Raw genomic sequence first — 17,500 nt, 5'->3', positions numbered from 1 at the left:
TTGCAGGTGTGGCGAGCATGGATTCTGGAGCGCTTAGTAAGTTTAGTTTAGTAAGTATTCTATGACCATTTTGCGACGAATTTTTATTAAGAATCATTCCGAAAAACTCTTGACGGGGATAACATGAGGAGGCAAAAGCCTTTCTTGCGTTTCGTTCCTTTTTAACTAAAAATTGTGATTCTCGCTATCCACTTGTAGAGTTTAATACTAGGTGCTAATACTTTCCCGTAGTGAATAAGGTGCATTATGGTCTATGTCAAAACCTCGTACCCAGGCTTTTCCCTCGAGATTGAGAAGGACAGGTGCTTGTGATGGTCAGTGTTAAAGAGTTTCTTTTTATTTCGCTTTTTATCACTGTTCTGTGAGGTGTATCGACTTTTTTGTTTCTCCTGAATACATGGTTCTTAGCACTTTTGTAGTAACAAAACTTTGGCGCAAATGGGAAAGCGTCTATTTAATGTAAAAAATGTTAGTTTTTAAAGTTATTATCACCTTTGGAAGTCATTCCCAGACATAAGAATAAACAACTGAAAAGCCGGAATTATTAAAGCAAAATAAAAAAAAAGCGTCTTTTCCCATACCGGGAGTCGAACCCGGGCCGCCTGGGTGAAAACCAGGAATCCTAACCGCTAGACCATATGGGATTTCGCCAAAGGTGGTCTTCCTGTTTTCATTAGTATCGCACCAGCAACCTAGAGATTGAGAAGGACAGGTGCTTGTGATGGGCAGTGTTAAAAAGTTTCTGTTTATTTCGTTTTTTATCACTAGTTTCTGAGGTGTATCGATTTTTTTTGTTTCTCTTGAATACATGATTCTTAGCACTTCTGTAGTTACAGAGCTTGGGTGCGAGTGGGAAAACTGTAAAAAAAATGTTAGTTTTCAAAGTTATTAACACTTTGGAAGTCATTCCCCGAAGTCTGACATAGGGGTAAACAACTGAAAAGCCTGAATTATTGAAGCAAAATGAAAAAGTGTTTCTTTCCCATACCGGGAGTTGAACCCGGGCCGCCTGGGTGAAAACCAGGAATCCTAACCGCTAGACCATATGGGAACTGAACACTATAACTCGATGTTTTTGACAAATCAGCCTGATTTCTTGGGTTTGATCTGTGGCTTGTTAAACGCGCAACATCAGGCTTTTCAACTTGTTTCAGCAGCAGTGTTGCAAAACAAGTTGTACGTTTTTGTTGCCCGTTTTATCTTTCGTTAACGAATGTTGAAACAATGAAAAAAAAACGTAAACCGAAAAGGGTCCTTTCCCGCGGTTTGATTAAAACCGTTTTTCGTTTTATCACACTTTTTTTAAATGAAAAACTCGTATCCTGTAATAAGTAAATGAAAATTCCGTCAGACTCTTCAGCAATCGCTAAAAAAGGTTTAGGTGTTATTTGTGTACTGAAGAGACTGAAATATTAAAAACAATATTGTGTTTCCCATACCGGGAGTCGAACCCGGGCCGCCTGGGTGAAAACCAGGAATCCTAACCGCTAGACCATATGGGATTTTGTATTAAGTCTAAAAATATCCTAAGGCATAAATTTTACAGTGTCCTTGCTGCATGCCGTGTTGCTATTTTCTGAAACTGTAATTTTTTGACCAGTATTGCAGAATATTTTAGCATTAGGGCTGCCCTCGTGTAACCAAGGAATTGATCGACAGCAGTTTTACTGAAAAAGAGAAATCCATGTCTTTTCATTATACTTGTGAACACCGTGTTAAACTCGTATCAAAATTTACAAGTACGTAAATCGTCAGTTTTCTTAAAACAGATATATATTGAAATATACTGAGTATTTGTAGTTATTCTGATTTTTTTAATCAGTTTTTTTTAGTAAAAATTAAATTAAAAATGAAAACGTTTTCCCATACCGGGAGTCGAACCCGGGCCGCCTGGGTGAAAACCAGGAATCCTAACCGCTAGACCATATGGGATTTTGACAAAATTTTATTAGTATCACAGTTCTCTGATTTAATTGACGTAGCGGGACAGCAACCTCGAATTCATGACTTTTTCCTAGAGATTCAGAAGGACAGGTGCTTGTGATGGAGTGTAAGAGTTTCCTATTGTATACACCATTGTCACACCATTATACACCCTGTTTACCCCTTCCCACCCAGAATTTTGCATATTAGTCTTGGGACGGCTGTAATACACAGGAAAAATTGAAAACAATGGTTATGCAACATTTTTTTTCAGCGGGGAAGGGGGGAGGGGGGTGAACAAGGTGAATTGTGTAGTTTCAAAAAATATCCAAACCCTCTCACGGAGGGGACTTTTCCTTTAGACCCCCCACCCCTAGAATTTTCGTAATTTTTCAATTTGATTAGGCACCCCCTGGAAAGAACAGTTACATCAATAATGCTTTTGCGCTTTACTATTTATGCGAAAGTTAATTGTTTCTGCGAGAAAAAAATCCTCTTATTCATGTTGATACAGTGTGTAATAATCTCAAATTTGCGTTGGAAAGGTGTTTCTTAGTTAATAATTAATGGCAAGTCACGGAAAAACATGGAGGTTGATACCTTACACGACGCAAGTGGTGCCATCTATAACTAAACACTGAGTGGACTTCAGTTGCTGCCTTCCAGTTAAAAAAATGCATATGTCAGAAGAAGGCTTAGAACGCGACCACATTATGGTGAATACCACAATATATTGTGTAATACCGTTACAGCTATATCTCCAGAAGTTTATTTATAAGCCAGTGACAACTATCTATCGCGTAAGCCGTGAAAAAAAAATTCAGCTGACCGTTAATGAAATATCATCGCTGAAAACCATAATTCTTGTTTTAAAAGATCGTCAACAGTAAAATAACTCCGAGTTTGACAGAGCGGCTGTTAGTTTTTGATAACTCGCCAGCCTTACTTGGAGGCCCCGGAAAAAGACCTCGAGAAGCCATCCCCCACCCCCTCGGAAATTGCGTCCTTTTTGGACCCCCCCCCCCCTCCCCTCTGAATTTCCGTTGTCTTCCTTGGGGGGGTGGAGGGGGGTATCGATATTTTCTGGAACTACACATTGTGGTCTATGTGAAAACGTCGTACCGAGGGCTTATTCCTAGAGATTGAGAGGCAAAGGTGCTTGTGATGGCCAGTGTTAAAGAGTGTTCTCTGAGTTGTATCGACTTTTTTGTTTCTTCTGAATACATGGTTCTTAGCACTTTTGTAGTTACAGAGCTTGGGCGCGAATAGGAAAGCGTCTATTTCATGTAAAAAAAAAAAAAAATTAGTTTTTAAAGTTATTATCACCTTTGGAATTCATTCCCTTCAGTCTGACATAGCCTGGTGATAAACAACTGGAAAGCCTGAGTTATTGCCGAAGTAAAATTAAGAAGTGTTTCTTTCTCATACCGGGTGTCGAACCCGGGCCGCCTGGGTGAAAACCAGGAATCCTAACCGCTAGACCATATGGGAATAGAATATATATTTGTGTAGTTTCAGTAGTGTCTTTTTGTTGTGATCACCACCGACAATTTTTTTACAGTTTGCTTTGTTGGTAGTTTTTTGGCGCTGCGATGGGGCGATCACCCTTTTCATTAGGTCGTGAGAGGAATTGGAATTATATAAGAAATGGATGAAAAAGGCCGGAATTCATACGAACCGAAGGGTCAAACCCCTTTAATAATAAACTTTGACGCGAAAATCACCTAACATTGATTTTTTTTTACAAATTTCTGCCATACTTAGTTAGAAATCTTGCAAAGAAGAAGGGGGAATACCGAATTTGTTACGAGACTGGATATGTGTGAAAACCAAATCTAATGGGCCATTTCCGAGTTCCAAAAACTGTCACTATCATTTCTTGTAAAAATGAGTTTAATGTACGTCAGCAAAAAAATTCAGGCATTCGTCGCACTTAGCCTCGCTTTGAAACAGAGGCTTGGGGTAACTGGGAAATGCCCTATTCTGAAAAATCGGAGGTGTTGGTGGTGTGTGTCGAATTGAATTGTGGGAATGTTTCGTGGGATGCTATTGTGTTTTACAATTGGTCATTTCTAGGTTTCGCGGGAAAGTGGGTCAAACTTAGTCTCTTAAAACATACACATAATGTTAACTCCCGTTTAAACCCGACACCAACGGATGCTAAAGCGATTTTGAAAGAAAGTGTTTTCGAATGACACTAGTACGGAGTTCATCGCCTAAACAACAAACTAAAGATTGATATCTGGGGCAAGATGAACAACGTGTAACGCGCAGTGTATTCAAGGCTCGCAAAAAATAACCACTGTTTTGAAAAAAAAAAGTTAGGTCTTGAATTGGTTTCATTAATCAAACTTCCGTGATGGAAGATTTGCTCAACCAAATCATACAGAATAATTTAACTAAAAAAAAACGGGTTGGGTGAAGAGTAGTCTGAATTGAGTTATAGCGCCTTTTGGGACGCTACCTCGCTGATTGAACTGACTATGCCGGCCGTGGAACCTTTCCAACTGTGACGCAGCTTTAAGCATCCTCTGCTCTGACATCAGAACAAAGTCATCTGCCCAGTGTTACTCGTCAAGCCTGTTTCTAGTGATCCACCCCTCTAATTCAGAGGTTATCCATCTAGGATACCCAAGGGCCTTTGTCTCAGACCTTCCCAGGGGCATCGGCAGGAACGTAGGTTCCTCGGTAGTGGCCCCTTAAGCGAGCATTTCACCCAACCCGGTTTAGCCTCTGTTTTCGCCCAGTTTTTATATGTGTGTATGTCGACAATGGCTGAATTGTGGGATGTATTCGTTGTCTCCGGATTTGGTTTAAAGGTTCGTTCAGAAATTATTTCACAAACAAGTTTGTTTCTTGCTGTCCTTCCGCTGGTTTAGCCGTTGGCTGACGTTTTTAAATTGTTTTAATTGTACGCATGCGCGGTGGGTGCTGTATAGAATATTAACGATGGATTACGTAACAAGCGCAAATCTGTTTGTTGCTTTGAGTTTTTGAACATTGGAATGCTCCACGCTAATTTAGAGATTCTTTTCTTTCTTTTCAGAATGAAAACGAGAGTTAGTGCAGTTAGTTAGAAAGAAAAGTGAACCGTGAGTTTTAAGTGTTTTGTATTTTTTTCATTGTATGTCATTGTTTATTTCTGCGTGCAGCTGTGTGTAAACATTGTCAACAGTACCTTAATTTTGCACCCTTTGCCACGTTGAACAATAACTTTCTTGAGATAAGTAGTTTGTCTCAGGAAAATACAACCTGTCAACTTCGAGATGAAATTATAAGTGTAATGTTTAACAGTTAATCTGAAATGTCTCATGTGTTATGCTTAGCGTTGCTCGACGAAAGAGGTTAAATAAGGGAATTGACAACTAAATCCGTAAAAAAACGGTGCAATTCCCCTCGTCTGAAGAAACGTTTGTTTTCCCAGATTTTATCGTAGAGATTTGTACTGCAGTTTTATGCGTGTGAGTGTCAAGAGGAAATTATGTGTGTAGCTATTCAAATGAAACCTCCCTAGCAGTCTCAAATTGTATTGTTTTCTAAGTGCTTGGTTCCAACTTTTGAGCCTGTGTATAAAATCCTGATGGTTCGACCATTCATCAGTACTTGTTATTCTTCAGAAGGAGTACCTTTGCAACGCACAGTTTGTTGTTCAATCGTTTACGAATAAAATTTTGCAGTTTTCCTTGATTTTTTGAAATGTATCATTGGGAGTGAACGAGCCTATGCTACGATGCGGCACTGATGGCTTACTTTCCACGACGATCAGCAAAAAAGTGAAATGATCTTTAGTTCCCGAGCGTTAGCTTTGACACGAAAGGTCGTTCGTTAGGGCACAATTCATTAATGTTTGTGTTTTTCCCTTATTTTGTCAAAATTATGGAGGCCAAAAAAGTAAAGAACAGACCTTTAATAAGGATTTTGTCATCATGAAAGACACTTGATACCGCCACCATGAATATCCAAGGTCAGAAAACGCCGTTTCCTGGCGTCAAAATTCATTTACAAAAATGATAGCTTTTGCAAACAACTCACAGTGCCTAGCTTGAAAGTGTTTGTTCGTTTCTTTGTTAAGAGCCTTTAAGAGGTTACAATTGTCTTTTTAGAGATTCACGGGTCTCGAACAATCAACAAAAGCCTCGTAAGTCAACGATAACCGTGGTTTAATGAGCTCTGAGCAAATGTGAGATTTTGGTTTAAAGATTGGTATCCAAGATCTTATTTTAGAATATAGTTCTTCAGGATTTACATTTTAATTATTTAGGAAATTCATGTTTTGAGAACCACTTTTACAAAAGAATAACCAAAGCATTAAAATAGTACACAAGAGCGTTGTAATGTCCATTTTATTGTTCTTACTTAACGACCTCGTCCACAGCAAGTTGACAGAGTATGAACCAACTGAATAGCCACGATGTAGTACAAAATAGCAGTATACCCGGGGGGTACTTCCTTATATAAGCCATGTAGGTGTGCCGCCCCAAGGGGTAGGGTTTTTTCGCCGTTTTTGTCTGAAGTCGGGTATGCACTTTGTCCGTTTTGGTCTGGAATCGGGTATGGTTTTCGAGCGATGAACGGGAGTGTAAGAATTCCATATGAGTAAGAAAGAAAGAAAAACATACGAATCAAAATGAATTTTAAAAAAATCTTTATTGTTGCTGTTCTAAGTAATGATGACAAAATTTCTTCGAGGCCGTGTCTGAAAACGGGTCCGGGTCTGAAAAAGGGTGTGAAAAATGACATTTTTGGTCTGAAATGGGGTCAGGATTTGGAGAACCGGGCGGCACACCCCAGCCAAGAATTCCCAGGAGTACCCCCTCCTCGGGGGCAATATAATAGTACCGGAGGAAATAGCTACTCAATAGCATTCATTTGAACACAGCAAGGAATCATCCACAAGCTCAAAAATTCAGTAAAAACACTTTGCAAAGCACAATGTTTAGAAGCAGCTTCCGCTTCCATTTTCACAGCTCAGTGCGCCTTTCACTAAGGCTTGTACAAAAAGTAAGAACCACCTTGTACAGTGTACAGTCAATCTCGTAAGCGACCACCCTCGTTGCAAGTCAATGTGGTCGCTTACGGGAGGTGGTCGTGAACGAGAAAATTCAACAAAATAAGCTCAAACTGAATTGATTAATGTTATTACAGAGAGATTTGCGTGTGCCGGCTAAACAGCACCAAATGAAAACGTTGCCTAACTTGTCACATCTCAGATAGGTTTCATTCATGAACTTAAAACTTAGAAACGCCTTGTACAGTATAATTGAATGATAAAACAGGAAAGAAATAATTTAAAGCTTCCCTTGGCTGATCACTCTAAGACCAGAAAGAAAGGTTTAAGTTTCTCTAGGTTGAACTTTCTGACAGTGATTAGCCCATTTGAAAGGCTAATGAGCAAACTAACAGTGTTTACTTCTTGTCTAGGCCGGGCGGTATAATTGGACAAAGGATGTCAAAGAAATATTTTGCTGTAATAGCGCGTTGCTAATAGCAATAGCCTTTATCCAGGTTTCTCCAGTTGATTTAACAAAATCAACAGCGATTATGGCTTTCGTTTTGGCCTTTTGTTCCCAGCCTCACTATTTCTTTATTACTCTTGAAAAGCGCTTATCGAGTTAAGGTGGTTTATGACAGTCGGGTAGAGTAGTTTGTTTAAGAGTCTGTTGAAGGCTACAACCGTCAAAGCCAAAATTTTCACATCTAGTTCAGCTTCAAGGGCTAGCGCACTTAACATGCTTTTCAGTGTCGATTGTGCTCTGCTAAAAGCTGCCTTAATTATCTTCTTTTGACTTTTTCTGATCCTTTCTTGGTTTAGTTTTCACTTGGATGGGCACCTGATACCAAAATCAAAACGAAACTAAAGTTACGTAATTCTAAGTCTTTTGGTGGATTTCCACTGCGCATATTTTAAACGTGTGTACGTTCGCAAAAAAGAATAGAGGCACGTAAGGAAGCTCGCGCGTAAACGTAAAAGTTAAACTTCGCTTATGAACGTTTACACGCGGGTTTTCATATATCGCTTCGATATTATTTACGCACGTTCACTTTTACGTGCCCTCAGCGAGAGTGGAAATCCAGATTGTTCAGTTGGAAGACCATGCGTTTCCTCCCACGGATTCAACTTATATTTCTTATATTTTTGTTCCTGGTCAAAATCCTATGGGATTGTTATTCAAATTAAACCTGTTCAGCAGTAATGTCGTATGGTAGTTATCATGTTCTTTTTTGGTTTTCTTCATTTTTTATTATTGCCAAAAGAAATAAGTTATGCGATCGTTCTTGACGTGCGATTTTTCAGTAGACTTTATTGGAAGTAATGAGGTCTAGGCAAACACTCAGAGAAATCAAACCCTTCTTACCTAAATAACACGAGTGCAATTTAGAAACTTCCGCTAAAAGAAGAAAAATCAACATCGTAAAAACTGTTCAACTAGAAAGTGCCAGAACATTGTTCACCTGTTACGAGTTTGCAAATTTTCCGGCAAAGTGCTTCATATGTATTATGGGGCTGTCGTAATTCTTGTCAAATATTTGCTTTCATATACAATGTGTTGTATCCTGTTCTTTCTTCAAGACGACATTAAATTCTCTAGCGTGAGTATATAGAAATTCAGAGAGTAGTTTTCCAACAAGTTGAAAATTGCACCCGCGAGAAAAACCGATCAACCGTGTAAACTCGTAAATTGTTGCACAGAACTTAGGTTGGACAAAAACAATTAAAGCAGCCTTAGAAGTCCACGCGTTCCAGCCTTTGGAATGAATGTATTATTGCAGTCTAATGTCTTTGGCTAAGATGTTACCGTACTGCCAGTTTGGCGGTTGAAAATTGTACTTAGATTAATAGGTTTTGTCCTCAAAGCTTTTAAGTAAAAGAGGAAGGGGTAATGATGTCCCTCGAGAGCTTTTGATTAGAAAACACTTAAAATTATCCGACAGAAGCAAACAAACCGCCTCATGCAAAGAAATGTTTAATATTCGAAAATTTATCTCGCTTTTTCGCAATTAGAGAAAGAAAGGCCTGTTTATTCGAGTTGTAATTGCTCGTCACGAAAACGCAAGGCTTTTAGCAGAAGCGGAAACGAACTATAAACTTCTTTTTTAGATTTCAAAAGTCGACTCTCCAAATAAAACAACAATAATTGAAATGTGAAAGGTTTGCTCGCTATTTAAGAACGAAATTGCACTTAACGCCTAAATTTGGGCATTAGTGGTTTTTGTTCTTAAAATATGATGGATCTGTTAATAGCCGCACAAAGGGAGAAACGAACCGGATGTTCTGAAGGGTCAAGCCTTGCTAGGGGCAGTTTTCAACTAATTTTTCTCTCACGGATAATAAGAGAAATGATAGGCCAATTTTCAGGCGCCATAAGTTCGCCAACATCATGATTTAGAGTAGAGATTAACAAAAGACGTGGCTCATCGTTTATTCATTCAAATTAAAAAGTCTTGTGTTCTTCGTGTCTCTAGAAATGTCCACTTTCGTCCATTTGTAAAGAACAAGCTATATATAAGACCGAAAATCGTGATCGCTGCCCAGGGGTGAACAAAATATGCACATAAATTTTTTCTCTCATGTTTTGCAAAATTACTATATCAATTAGGACCGAATTATTGAATTTCCTGTTGATCCTCCTGGACCAAGCCCACAGCTTTTAACTGATTTGAACTTTTTAGAAGCAATTTTTTCAGAAATCGATCACGAGGTAGCGAAAACAGGGTCGAAAAAGTCCGCGTTGTTGTTCGCGCGTGACTGCTTTGGGGCGGTATTTTGTCGCGCTAAAAACAAAAGCGGGCTAAAATATGGCTGCGGTGTGGACAAGAAGCAATCAGTCACCCGCTGGCATAGCCAACTCAAGGGTCTTGGTTTAAAAAGCCTCGCTTGTGGCTCGTACATAAAACATGAGCCAGTTTGGCCTTTTAAAAGAACGAAACCGGACCCTATTTTGCAAAACATTGGGAGGTCGTTTGCTATGTTCCATGTGTTTTGCGCTTTCTGTCGGCCGCCTGCCAGGCTTTTTCTAAAGCAGTTCCGTCTTCTGTGGTTGTTTTGACTTTCTTGTTTTTGTAATCAATCGAACGACAGAATGCTCGATTCTCTGTGCATATGAGGCGACTTTTGGTTCCTAGGGGGATTCTTAATTTGCTTTTTTAACAGAAACTATAGCAATTCATTTCTTAATCAGTGAACAAGAATCCCTTGACAAAAGGAATTTGACGTCTACCAAGTTCTTTTCATCAATAAGCGAAAATGGGCTCCTTTGGGTTTGGGTGAAAATTGAAAAGATTTACAAGCAGGTGTGAAACGCCATTGAAAGCTTCTCGCAAATGGGAGCGAAGCAACTGCAAAAACGTTCTCGAAATAGGTTGCTTTTCGAGGTCAAAAAACAATGCTTTTCAGTAAGCTTCAAAACAGTTATCCATCAAAGTTTAGGAGTAAACATACCAAGTGCACCTGTCAAAAGACTTTATAATATTTTATTCCACTTGAAGTAAAATCATAACTCTTGAGCTCAGGGTTGGTAAATATGATTTCTTTTCACTACAACAGTCACAAAAGTGACTACATTTCTATAGTAATATCTTTACCAACCAAAGGCGATTGTCAAGATTTTTTGAGTTGGGCGTTTTCAGCGCCGAGAAAACTTCTCACGTCACACAAGAACGCTATAAAAGAGTCCTTTTAAACATTTACAAATTCATATACAGATGTTCGCCGAGCGAACTAATATATAAATTACATATTCCTCTTAAAACGCTTTATATTAGAAGATGTCTTGTCTGTAAAAGTTGTCATAAAGTCTCATTTAATACTTCGATCTTTTCTTTACACAAGTTCCGCAAAAACGTGCCACTTAATGCATGCCCTTAGGCAGTAGCCAGCTTTATTTACTAGATCTTTTTAATGGCCATGCGAGGATGCGAGCGGCACTTCATTGATCAAAAGATAACTACGTTTTCTTTTCTTCATTCTAAGCTCTGCCAGATTTGGTGTGCCGCTAAACGAGATAATCGAGTATTCTTGGTGTGGGTTTTGTTCTTATCATTTTAGGGGCGGCGGGCTTACAATCATTCAACAGTCTTTTATCCTTTTTTTCTTGGCGCAAATCATATGCTCGCGGACTTTGTTTCTGTCCATTAAATAATTCTCCATTTTTCTATAATCTGTTTAGATAATAGTTACAGCGTTACAAATTTCAAAAATGATGCCTATTCTTCACCAGACCTCAGCAGAAGGAGGTATCGTGTTGTGGGATCTTCCTGCTACCGTTTCGTAAATACCACCGTTCGAGTTTTGCCCAACGATGCAATTGGTTATCTGTATTCCGGCGCTTCCATCGTTCATTGCATTGGGCGGCATTAATCCCTGGCTATTAAATCCCGTATTTTGAATCATTTGAGAATTATCCATTGATGTCGGTACTTCGCTCGGTAAACCAGCATCATGCTTCATGTAAAAGTCATCGAAAGTGGCGTGTGGAAACTGAACATTTTGCGAGGCTATTTGGGGAAAAATGTTAATAAACAACACAGTGAGATGTAAGAAACAAACATCTTGATGGATATATGTGGGTATATCCAAGCTCTAACCATCCTGTTTTCAGTGGTTTATATCTAAACGAAAACGAGATCGCGGGACTACGTTTGAGGGTTTCTTAAATTTTATTTATAAACAGTTCTATTGTGGCTTGGACAGACAGCACTTTACTAAAGCAAGCCAAAGAGTGATGATTTGACCTTAGAGTAAAGACAGAATTTTCACCGACCTAAAGCAATATCGAATATGTCTGTGCGAAAAACAAGGTTGTCGAGAAATATCAATCAGTCTTTTTTTCCCAGAAATGATGCGCAATATCAAGTCGACTTAATGTATTTCGAGCTTTCAAAACTTATTTATTTTTTTTAGGTTTGTGACCTTGTTGTATTGGATACACGTTTTCGTTTAAGTACTCTTTCTGTCAGCCAGAAATATTGAAAGTTCAAGGTGATCCCATAACATTAAAACTAGGCACCGCGAAACTGTCATTTTCCTTGAATGTACCGTGACTTTAAAACGCTGTCAGATGTATATACTTTTATTTGAAAACCTTCAAATCAGTTTAGCTTTCCTTCCCCTTTGCATCTCTAGGCGACAACTGAGGATATCTGAAGCATGTTAATGTTCTGTACTAAAATTTAGCAGTTGAACAAATCTTAGGTTGTTATATTTGAACTGTATTCGTTTTAAATCGAGATTAAAGCTTTTCTTGTCTAATGGTTTTGTTTTTTAGTCGAATTATGAAATGGTCTATCAGTGGTGACAAATCTCCAAGCAAAGAATTTTACATTAAAATAAATAAAAGCCCCTTTGCACGGAAAATCTGATTAAAATGATTTCTTAGTGGTCCCTTTTGCCTTGAAACCCCGGGGAAACTTGTTTGCTTTGCAGGACTTGACTTACAAAGGCTAAACGACAAACTGTGTGAATTATTAAAGGTTGAAGATCTATTTTGAATCAGTGGGTAGTTCGCTTTCAGCTGAAGAAACACACTATATCACTTGGAAGAAATCACGACACCCAAAGAGACCATTTCCGCCTGCAATACAATAGCAAATTCTACGAGAGCTTTCAGCCATAAGTCACTTGAGACGTTAAATATCTCAAGGAAGTAACCTCCAACGAATTTTTTGCCGCTGAATCCCTTATCGTTAAACCAAACTCGCGATAAACAGCATTTCCATCTTGCCATTTCCTGCCAACCCATATTAAATGTCTTAAGAGATTGCATGTTCTCTTGTAACGTCTATTTTTAGCTTATAAACTTTTTTGTAAAGTTTGAAACCGTACGCACGAAAACTGTTTCTCCAGCTGTTGGTTCCCATAAATTTACTAAAAATTTTAAGACAACCAAAATGGCTGAATAATATCTTTATAAAACAATAGGAGGCTGAAACGCCACTTTCGCATTATTCAAATTCGAAATTTAAAGTATCTTCTGGTAACTTGCCAGGGTTTTTTTTAAAGTCGTTTGTGACATGCACTTGAACATTGTGTGTTTTGCGGTTAGGAGGCTTTCAGTGTGCCTCAAGTGTGCGCGCGGAGAAGGCAAACACTGAGAACACTGAAACGTTCTTTGTAAGTTTGTCCATCTCTATGGGCAACTGAGCAAGCTTTGGTAGCTTGGGGCAAGAGGGGAAAATATCAGGACCACCATAAGGGCTATCAAAGTGAAGAGTTCTCGAGTGCTTCTCAAACAGGAACTCGAGTACCTTCCATTTAAATTTGACTGATATATTCCCCTTGACACACGCATAACGAACACGATTCCCATGGCCGCGCGAAATGAAAGGGTTGGGACAGAGAAAAGGGAGCTGGAGAAATGCTAAACGAGGAACGAGAGTAAATACACGTTTACTCGCAGCAGTATTTACAGCCTACCTGCGTAATTTATATGTGAGGTGTTGATTGACTGATCAGCGTTGGTGGATGAGTCGTTTCCTAGGTTTTCGCCTCTCGCTCTTCGCGACCTTCTCCCTGATCTGATCGCACGGGTCGCGGCGTTGGGATGTGCAACTCCTTGTTGCTTGAGTCGTCTCTCTTTCGATCTTCGATTCTGGAACCAAACTTGAATGACTCGCATGTTCAGACCTGTCTCCTGAGCTAATTTTTCGCGAATATTCCTTGACGGTTTTGGTGTTGCTGCAAAGGTTGCTTTGAGGGCCTCGAGTTGTTTAGCTTTTATAGTTGTGCGTGGTCCGCGACGTTTCGTCCCCAGCGCGATGTCTAAATCCTCGTCCAACCCATAGCTAAGATCTTTTTCCTCAGAGTCTGAGTCTGTGAAACAATGTAACAAACGCACATACACACAAAAATTAGACCCATTAACATTAAATAACCGTTTGTGTATTAATAAACAAACCAATGCCATTTCTACTCACTTACCGGACTGCTTAGATTGTGGTAAGCGCGAGTTATAGTAGTCCTCCTTGCACACGAATTTACTCTCTCCCACGTAATAAAGTTCATCGCCGGTCAAGATTTGCCTGTTACAGGTGGCGCAATTGAAACATTTAACGTGAAACACTAGGTGTTTGGCTCTCCGAACCATATCGTTTGGCGAGATCCCCAGACAGCAACCAGCGCATTTGGTCCCGTACCGCCTGAAATTTTCAACACGAAAACGCACGTTTAGAACAAGTGCAATTCCTAGTTATCAAATTAAATTGGCCCGGGCAGAGTTTGACAGGGCTGAAGATAAGTAGGCGGTTTAACGATTTGCTGCCGATTGCGAGCCGCTTACCTGTAAAAGTCGTTCTTACAAAACAGCTTTCCTTCTCGCGAGAAACACTTGTTTGTCAGTGCGCTTTTGCAGTCATGACACTGGACGCATTTGACGTGCCAGACGCGATCCAAAACCTTGAGTAGGAATTTATCCGAGATGGGTTGCTCGCACCCAGCACACTGTTGAACCATGTTGCAGATCTGCGCCTTCATTCAGCTAATTCTTCGCTCAGTTCCAACTCAGCGCTGTCTCTGCTATGTACGTTTATGTAAAGCACAGGGCTCCGCGCGTGAAATTTATGCGAGTAACTCTTCTACGTGCCCGGTAGGTGGTACCTCTGGCTTTACCAGCTGCCGAACGGGACGTTAAAATGGGATTCTAGAGGACGGAACTGTGGATTTTCTAAACATTGACGCTCTATTTTATTCCGCGGTCAAAATTTGCATATGGTTCGAGGCACGGAATGCAAAATGACGGGATAAAAGTGCGCGACTCAAAAAGCACTCAGTGCACCTTGCTACATGTCAATTAGCTTGTTGAAAGACAACACATTTACGCGCTCTTCTTTTGATATCATTTGACTCCGCCTGTCAAAATGAATTGACAGCTCGAATTTGACAGCACGGTGACAAAGGCCAATGACATTGAGAGCTTTTGTGAGCGCGAGCCAAACTTTCAACACTGTATTGTTCGGTCGGGATTATGTAAACTCGAAAAAATCGCGCAATTTGAACATCCTTTGTGGCGCCATTGTTCGCTTCGACCGCTTCCATAAGGCAGAAAGCGTCTGCCTGTCTCGCGAGGCAAAAACACGCGTGCGTTGGCGGCGAGCTCGGTCCCTGATATTCCAAAGGAAACACTGGCATGTTATCTCGCCACTGTGTGAATATTGGATTACAGACATTTCCGACCTTTTGAGAACATCTCTATGCTGGTGCTATAAAGACGATCCATATCAGTAATAGGCGGCTGCGAAACTCGGCTGTTCAAAGCGGAAAAACTTTTGTGCTGAGATTTACTTTATCTCGCGATAAACCTTATGTTGTTGTCACTAAAAGATGTCAAAACACTCCCATTTGCGAGTGTTTATTTACATTTGACTTTTCCAAACAATGGCCCCACAGTCTGCGTATTGTAATAAGCTTGGGAGGTGATCTCGCTTGGCTGCCTTCTCGCGACTGCGGAGCGATATTTTCGTCGTGATCCCTACAAAAAGTTGCGAACCAAATTTGGTCAAAACGCGACATCTGCTTTCGCTAAGGAGAAAATTGCAAACCACAGATTCGCATCAGTTCTCGTTGGCTCCTGAAAGTCGCGGAAAAAAACCCGCATGTAGCTATTTTTTTTAGTGTCGGAGTCAGTTTTTTCCGAAAGTGCCTGTCTCCCGAGACAATTTAATTTCGATTTCACAAAGGGAATAATTTAACAACCCCGACAGCTCCTTCGATTCGAGTTTGACATGTCGATCGCCAAACCATTACTTTTAATAAAAAGCTTGTCTAGAGCTCTTCCTTCGCAAAAATAACTACAAAATGGCAAAATTTTGTTAACTAGCTCCGTGTTAATCGCTGTATCCCAATCGTTTTATCATCTGGAAGACGGATTTCTACATGATTGTTGCTGAATCTAGTCCAAAAATCGTATAAAAGAACGATTCCTTTTAAAAAAAAGCTTTAATGAAATACCGATTTTTTTTCCAAGTGGTGTGTAAATTGTCCGTGAATTAAACTACTTGATTTTTGCTGCGGATTAAATCCGCCAAAGTTTTGGTTTTAAAATGCTAATTCGCCCAAACACCTGTTTGAAACAACACCTGCTCTTTACTGTAAAACCGCTGTACACAGCAGAGCACAGGCCACGTTCGTCGCACTCATATCTTTACGAATTTCTACTGATACAGTCGAACTTCCAGACGTGTATTTCAGTTTCACAATCAGCTCAGAAAATTTATTGTAATATTGATTGTCGTGTTAAGTTCATTTTCGTGATTCCAAGATCTCGTAATTTTTCACTTCATCCGGTTTGCAAGATTTAAGATACTTCATGGACAGCGTTCGTTCGGCCCGCTGGGCTAAAATATATCGAGAACTCACTTGCGCAATATTTTTTATGATATTTTAACGCCAGTAAATGTACAGCTAAATCGGATCAAAGGATTTTGAATAGAAAAACAAAACAAGAGTTCTCGAGATAAAGTACAGGATAACACGGATGGAAGCGGATTTACAGTTAATCAAATTTGACTGTCAACATAACAGGAGTCACGGAAACTTTGTCATTTGTCCGTCACGTATTTTCCTTATTACATTTTTTATATATATTTCCTTTCCTTCCGTCAACTTTTTTCTATTTTAAGAACGTTAACCCAACCTAACGCAATACATATAAAAGGTAAATCAAACTGTCTTGTCTTTTTTTAAACTTACGATAAACAAAAAGTACTCTGATCTACTGATTATAAAATAAAATTGAAATCCAAGCTTTCGCTGAACAACGGCATCAATGATCGGCGAAAGCTTGGATTCCAATTTTATTTTCTAACCAGCAGTTTAAGGCCTCATTTGAACAACTTTTTTGTTTTTTAATCATGCTGCTGGAAGACAACATGGTCAGATTATTGAGAAAAGTACCCTGTTGAGTACTGAGTGATTGGTTGAACCATAGAAATTCTTCCAAAGCTTTAAAAAGTTACAACTACATAAATATTGATGCACATCTTACAAATTGACAGTGTTGCTCCAAATGCCATGATTACGAATTAAGGCTACGCTCTCTAAGCTTAAACTAATTTTGTATTGGTAGCTAACTAACTACCGTTGATGTAATATTTAGGGACCGTGAGTAATATTCAACAATAGACCAATAACGGAGTAGGCTGCGAAAACAGCCATTTCTCCTCGCTCCTCGCCGCTTGCGAAACGTCCCAAGCAGCGAGGAGCGAGGAGAAACGGCGGTTTTCGCAGCCTAATAACGGAGCTGAGTATTGCGCGGTTTTTTTCGTGATATATATCGTTCTTAATCCATGTTTGATACTCAAACTTCGCGCGCTGGGAGCGCATTGGCCAGCTCATTCCTGTCCGGCTGCATACGTTTTTGAGCAACGTACTTCAATCGGAAGTCAAGCCTTTTCCCGTTTAATGTGCCTTGACGAAACCAAATTTGTATTGCTAAGTGCATTGCTCTTATAGAGACGGGTTTCCAAAACATTTGCGCAAAACCACTACCCAAGGATGCAAAAAGTCCACTTCCGGTTGAGGTGTGCTGTTTAAAAAAACTTCTGTTCAGGCGGTGCTCTTTCCTTCTCCAGAGCCGGAAAAGAA

The 17,500-nt window shown here is 39.7% G+C and overlaps 2 protein-coding genes and 5 non-coding genes across 7 annotated transcripts in view; 1 reads left to right on the top strand and 6 right to left on the bottom strand.

The window, feature by feature from the left end:
- Nucleotides 1-5,445, top strand: part of LOC140952140 (probable RNA-binding protein 19) — a 63,147-nt gene extending 57,702 nt beyond the window's left edge. The window contains exon 15 of the mRNA XM_073401567.1: nt 4,970-5,445. The gene's annotated coding sequence lies outside the window, so the exon portion shown is untranslated. The remainder of the gene's footprint in view (nt 1-4,969) is intronic.
- Trnae-uuc (transfer RNA glutamic acid (anticodon UUC)) lies at nt 573-644 on the bottom strand. Its single transcript has one exon. It is a non-coding gene; the product is annotated as a tRNA-Glu (tRNA).
- On the bottom strand, nt 980-1,051 carry Trnae-uuc (transfer RNA glutamic acid (anticodon UUC)). Its single transcript has one exon. It is a non-coding gene; the product is annotated as a tRNA-Glu (tRNA).
- On the bottom strand, nt 1,431-1,502 carry Trnae-uuc (transfer RNA glutamic acid (anticodon UUC)). Its single transcript has one exon. It is a non-coding gene; the product is annotated as a tRNA-Glu (tRNA).
- Nucleotides 1,861-1,932, bottom strand: Trnae-uuc (transfer RNA glutamic acid (anticodon UUC)). The gene has a single exon. It is a non-coding gene; the product is annotated as a tRNA-Glu (tRNA).
- On the bottom strand, nt 3,343-3,414 carry Trnae-uuc (transfer RNA glutamic acid (anticodon UUC)). Its single transcript has one exon. It is a non-coding gene; the product is annotated as a tRNA-Glu (tRNA).
- A 4,926-nt stretch (nt 5,446-10,371) lies between the features above and the next one.
- Nucleotides 10,372-14,741, bottom strand: LOC140952117 (LIM/homeobox protein Lhx1-like). The gene is made up of 4 exons (XM_073401543.1): nt 14,199-14,741; nt 13,841-14,058; nt 13,337-13,732; nt 10,372-11,418 (listed from the first exon to the last, which is right to left on the bottom strand). The coding sequence occupies exons 1-4, from the start codon at nt 14,390-14,392 to the stop codon at nt 11,135-11,137; spliced, it is 1,092 nt and encodes a 363-aa protein (XP_073257644.1). The 5' UTR covers nt 14,393-14,741; the 3' UTR covers nt 10,372-11,134.
- Between the last annotated feature and the right edge of the window lie 2,759 nt (nt 14,742-17,500).

The sequence above is a fragment of the Porites lutea genome, chromosome 11, assembly GCF_958299795.1.
Source record: "Porites lutea chromosome 11, jaPorLute2.1, whole genome shotgun sequence".
NCBI classification, from domain to species: domain Eukaryota; kingdom Metazoa; phylum Cnidaria; class Anthozoa; order Scleractinia; family Poritidae; genus Porites; species Porites lutea.
The sequence above is the reverse complement of the archived record's forward strand: the minus strand, read 5'-3'. Positions and strand labels throughout refer to the sequence as shown.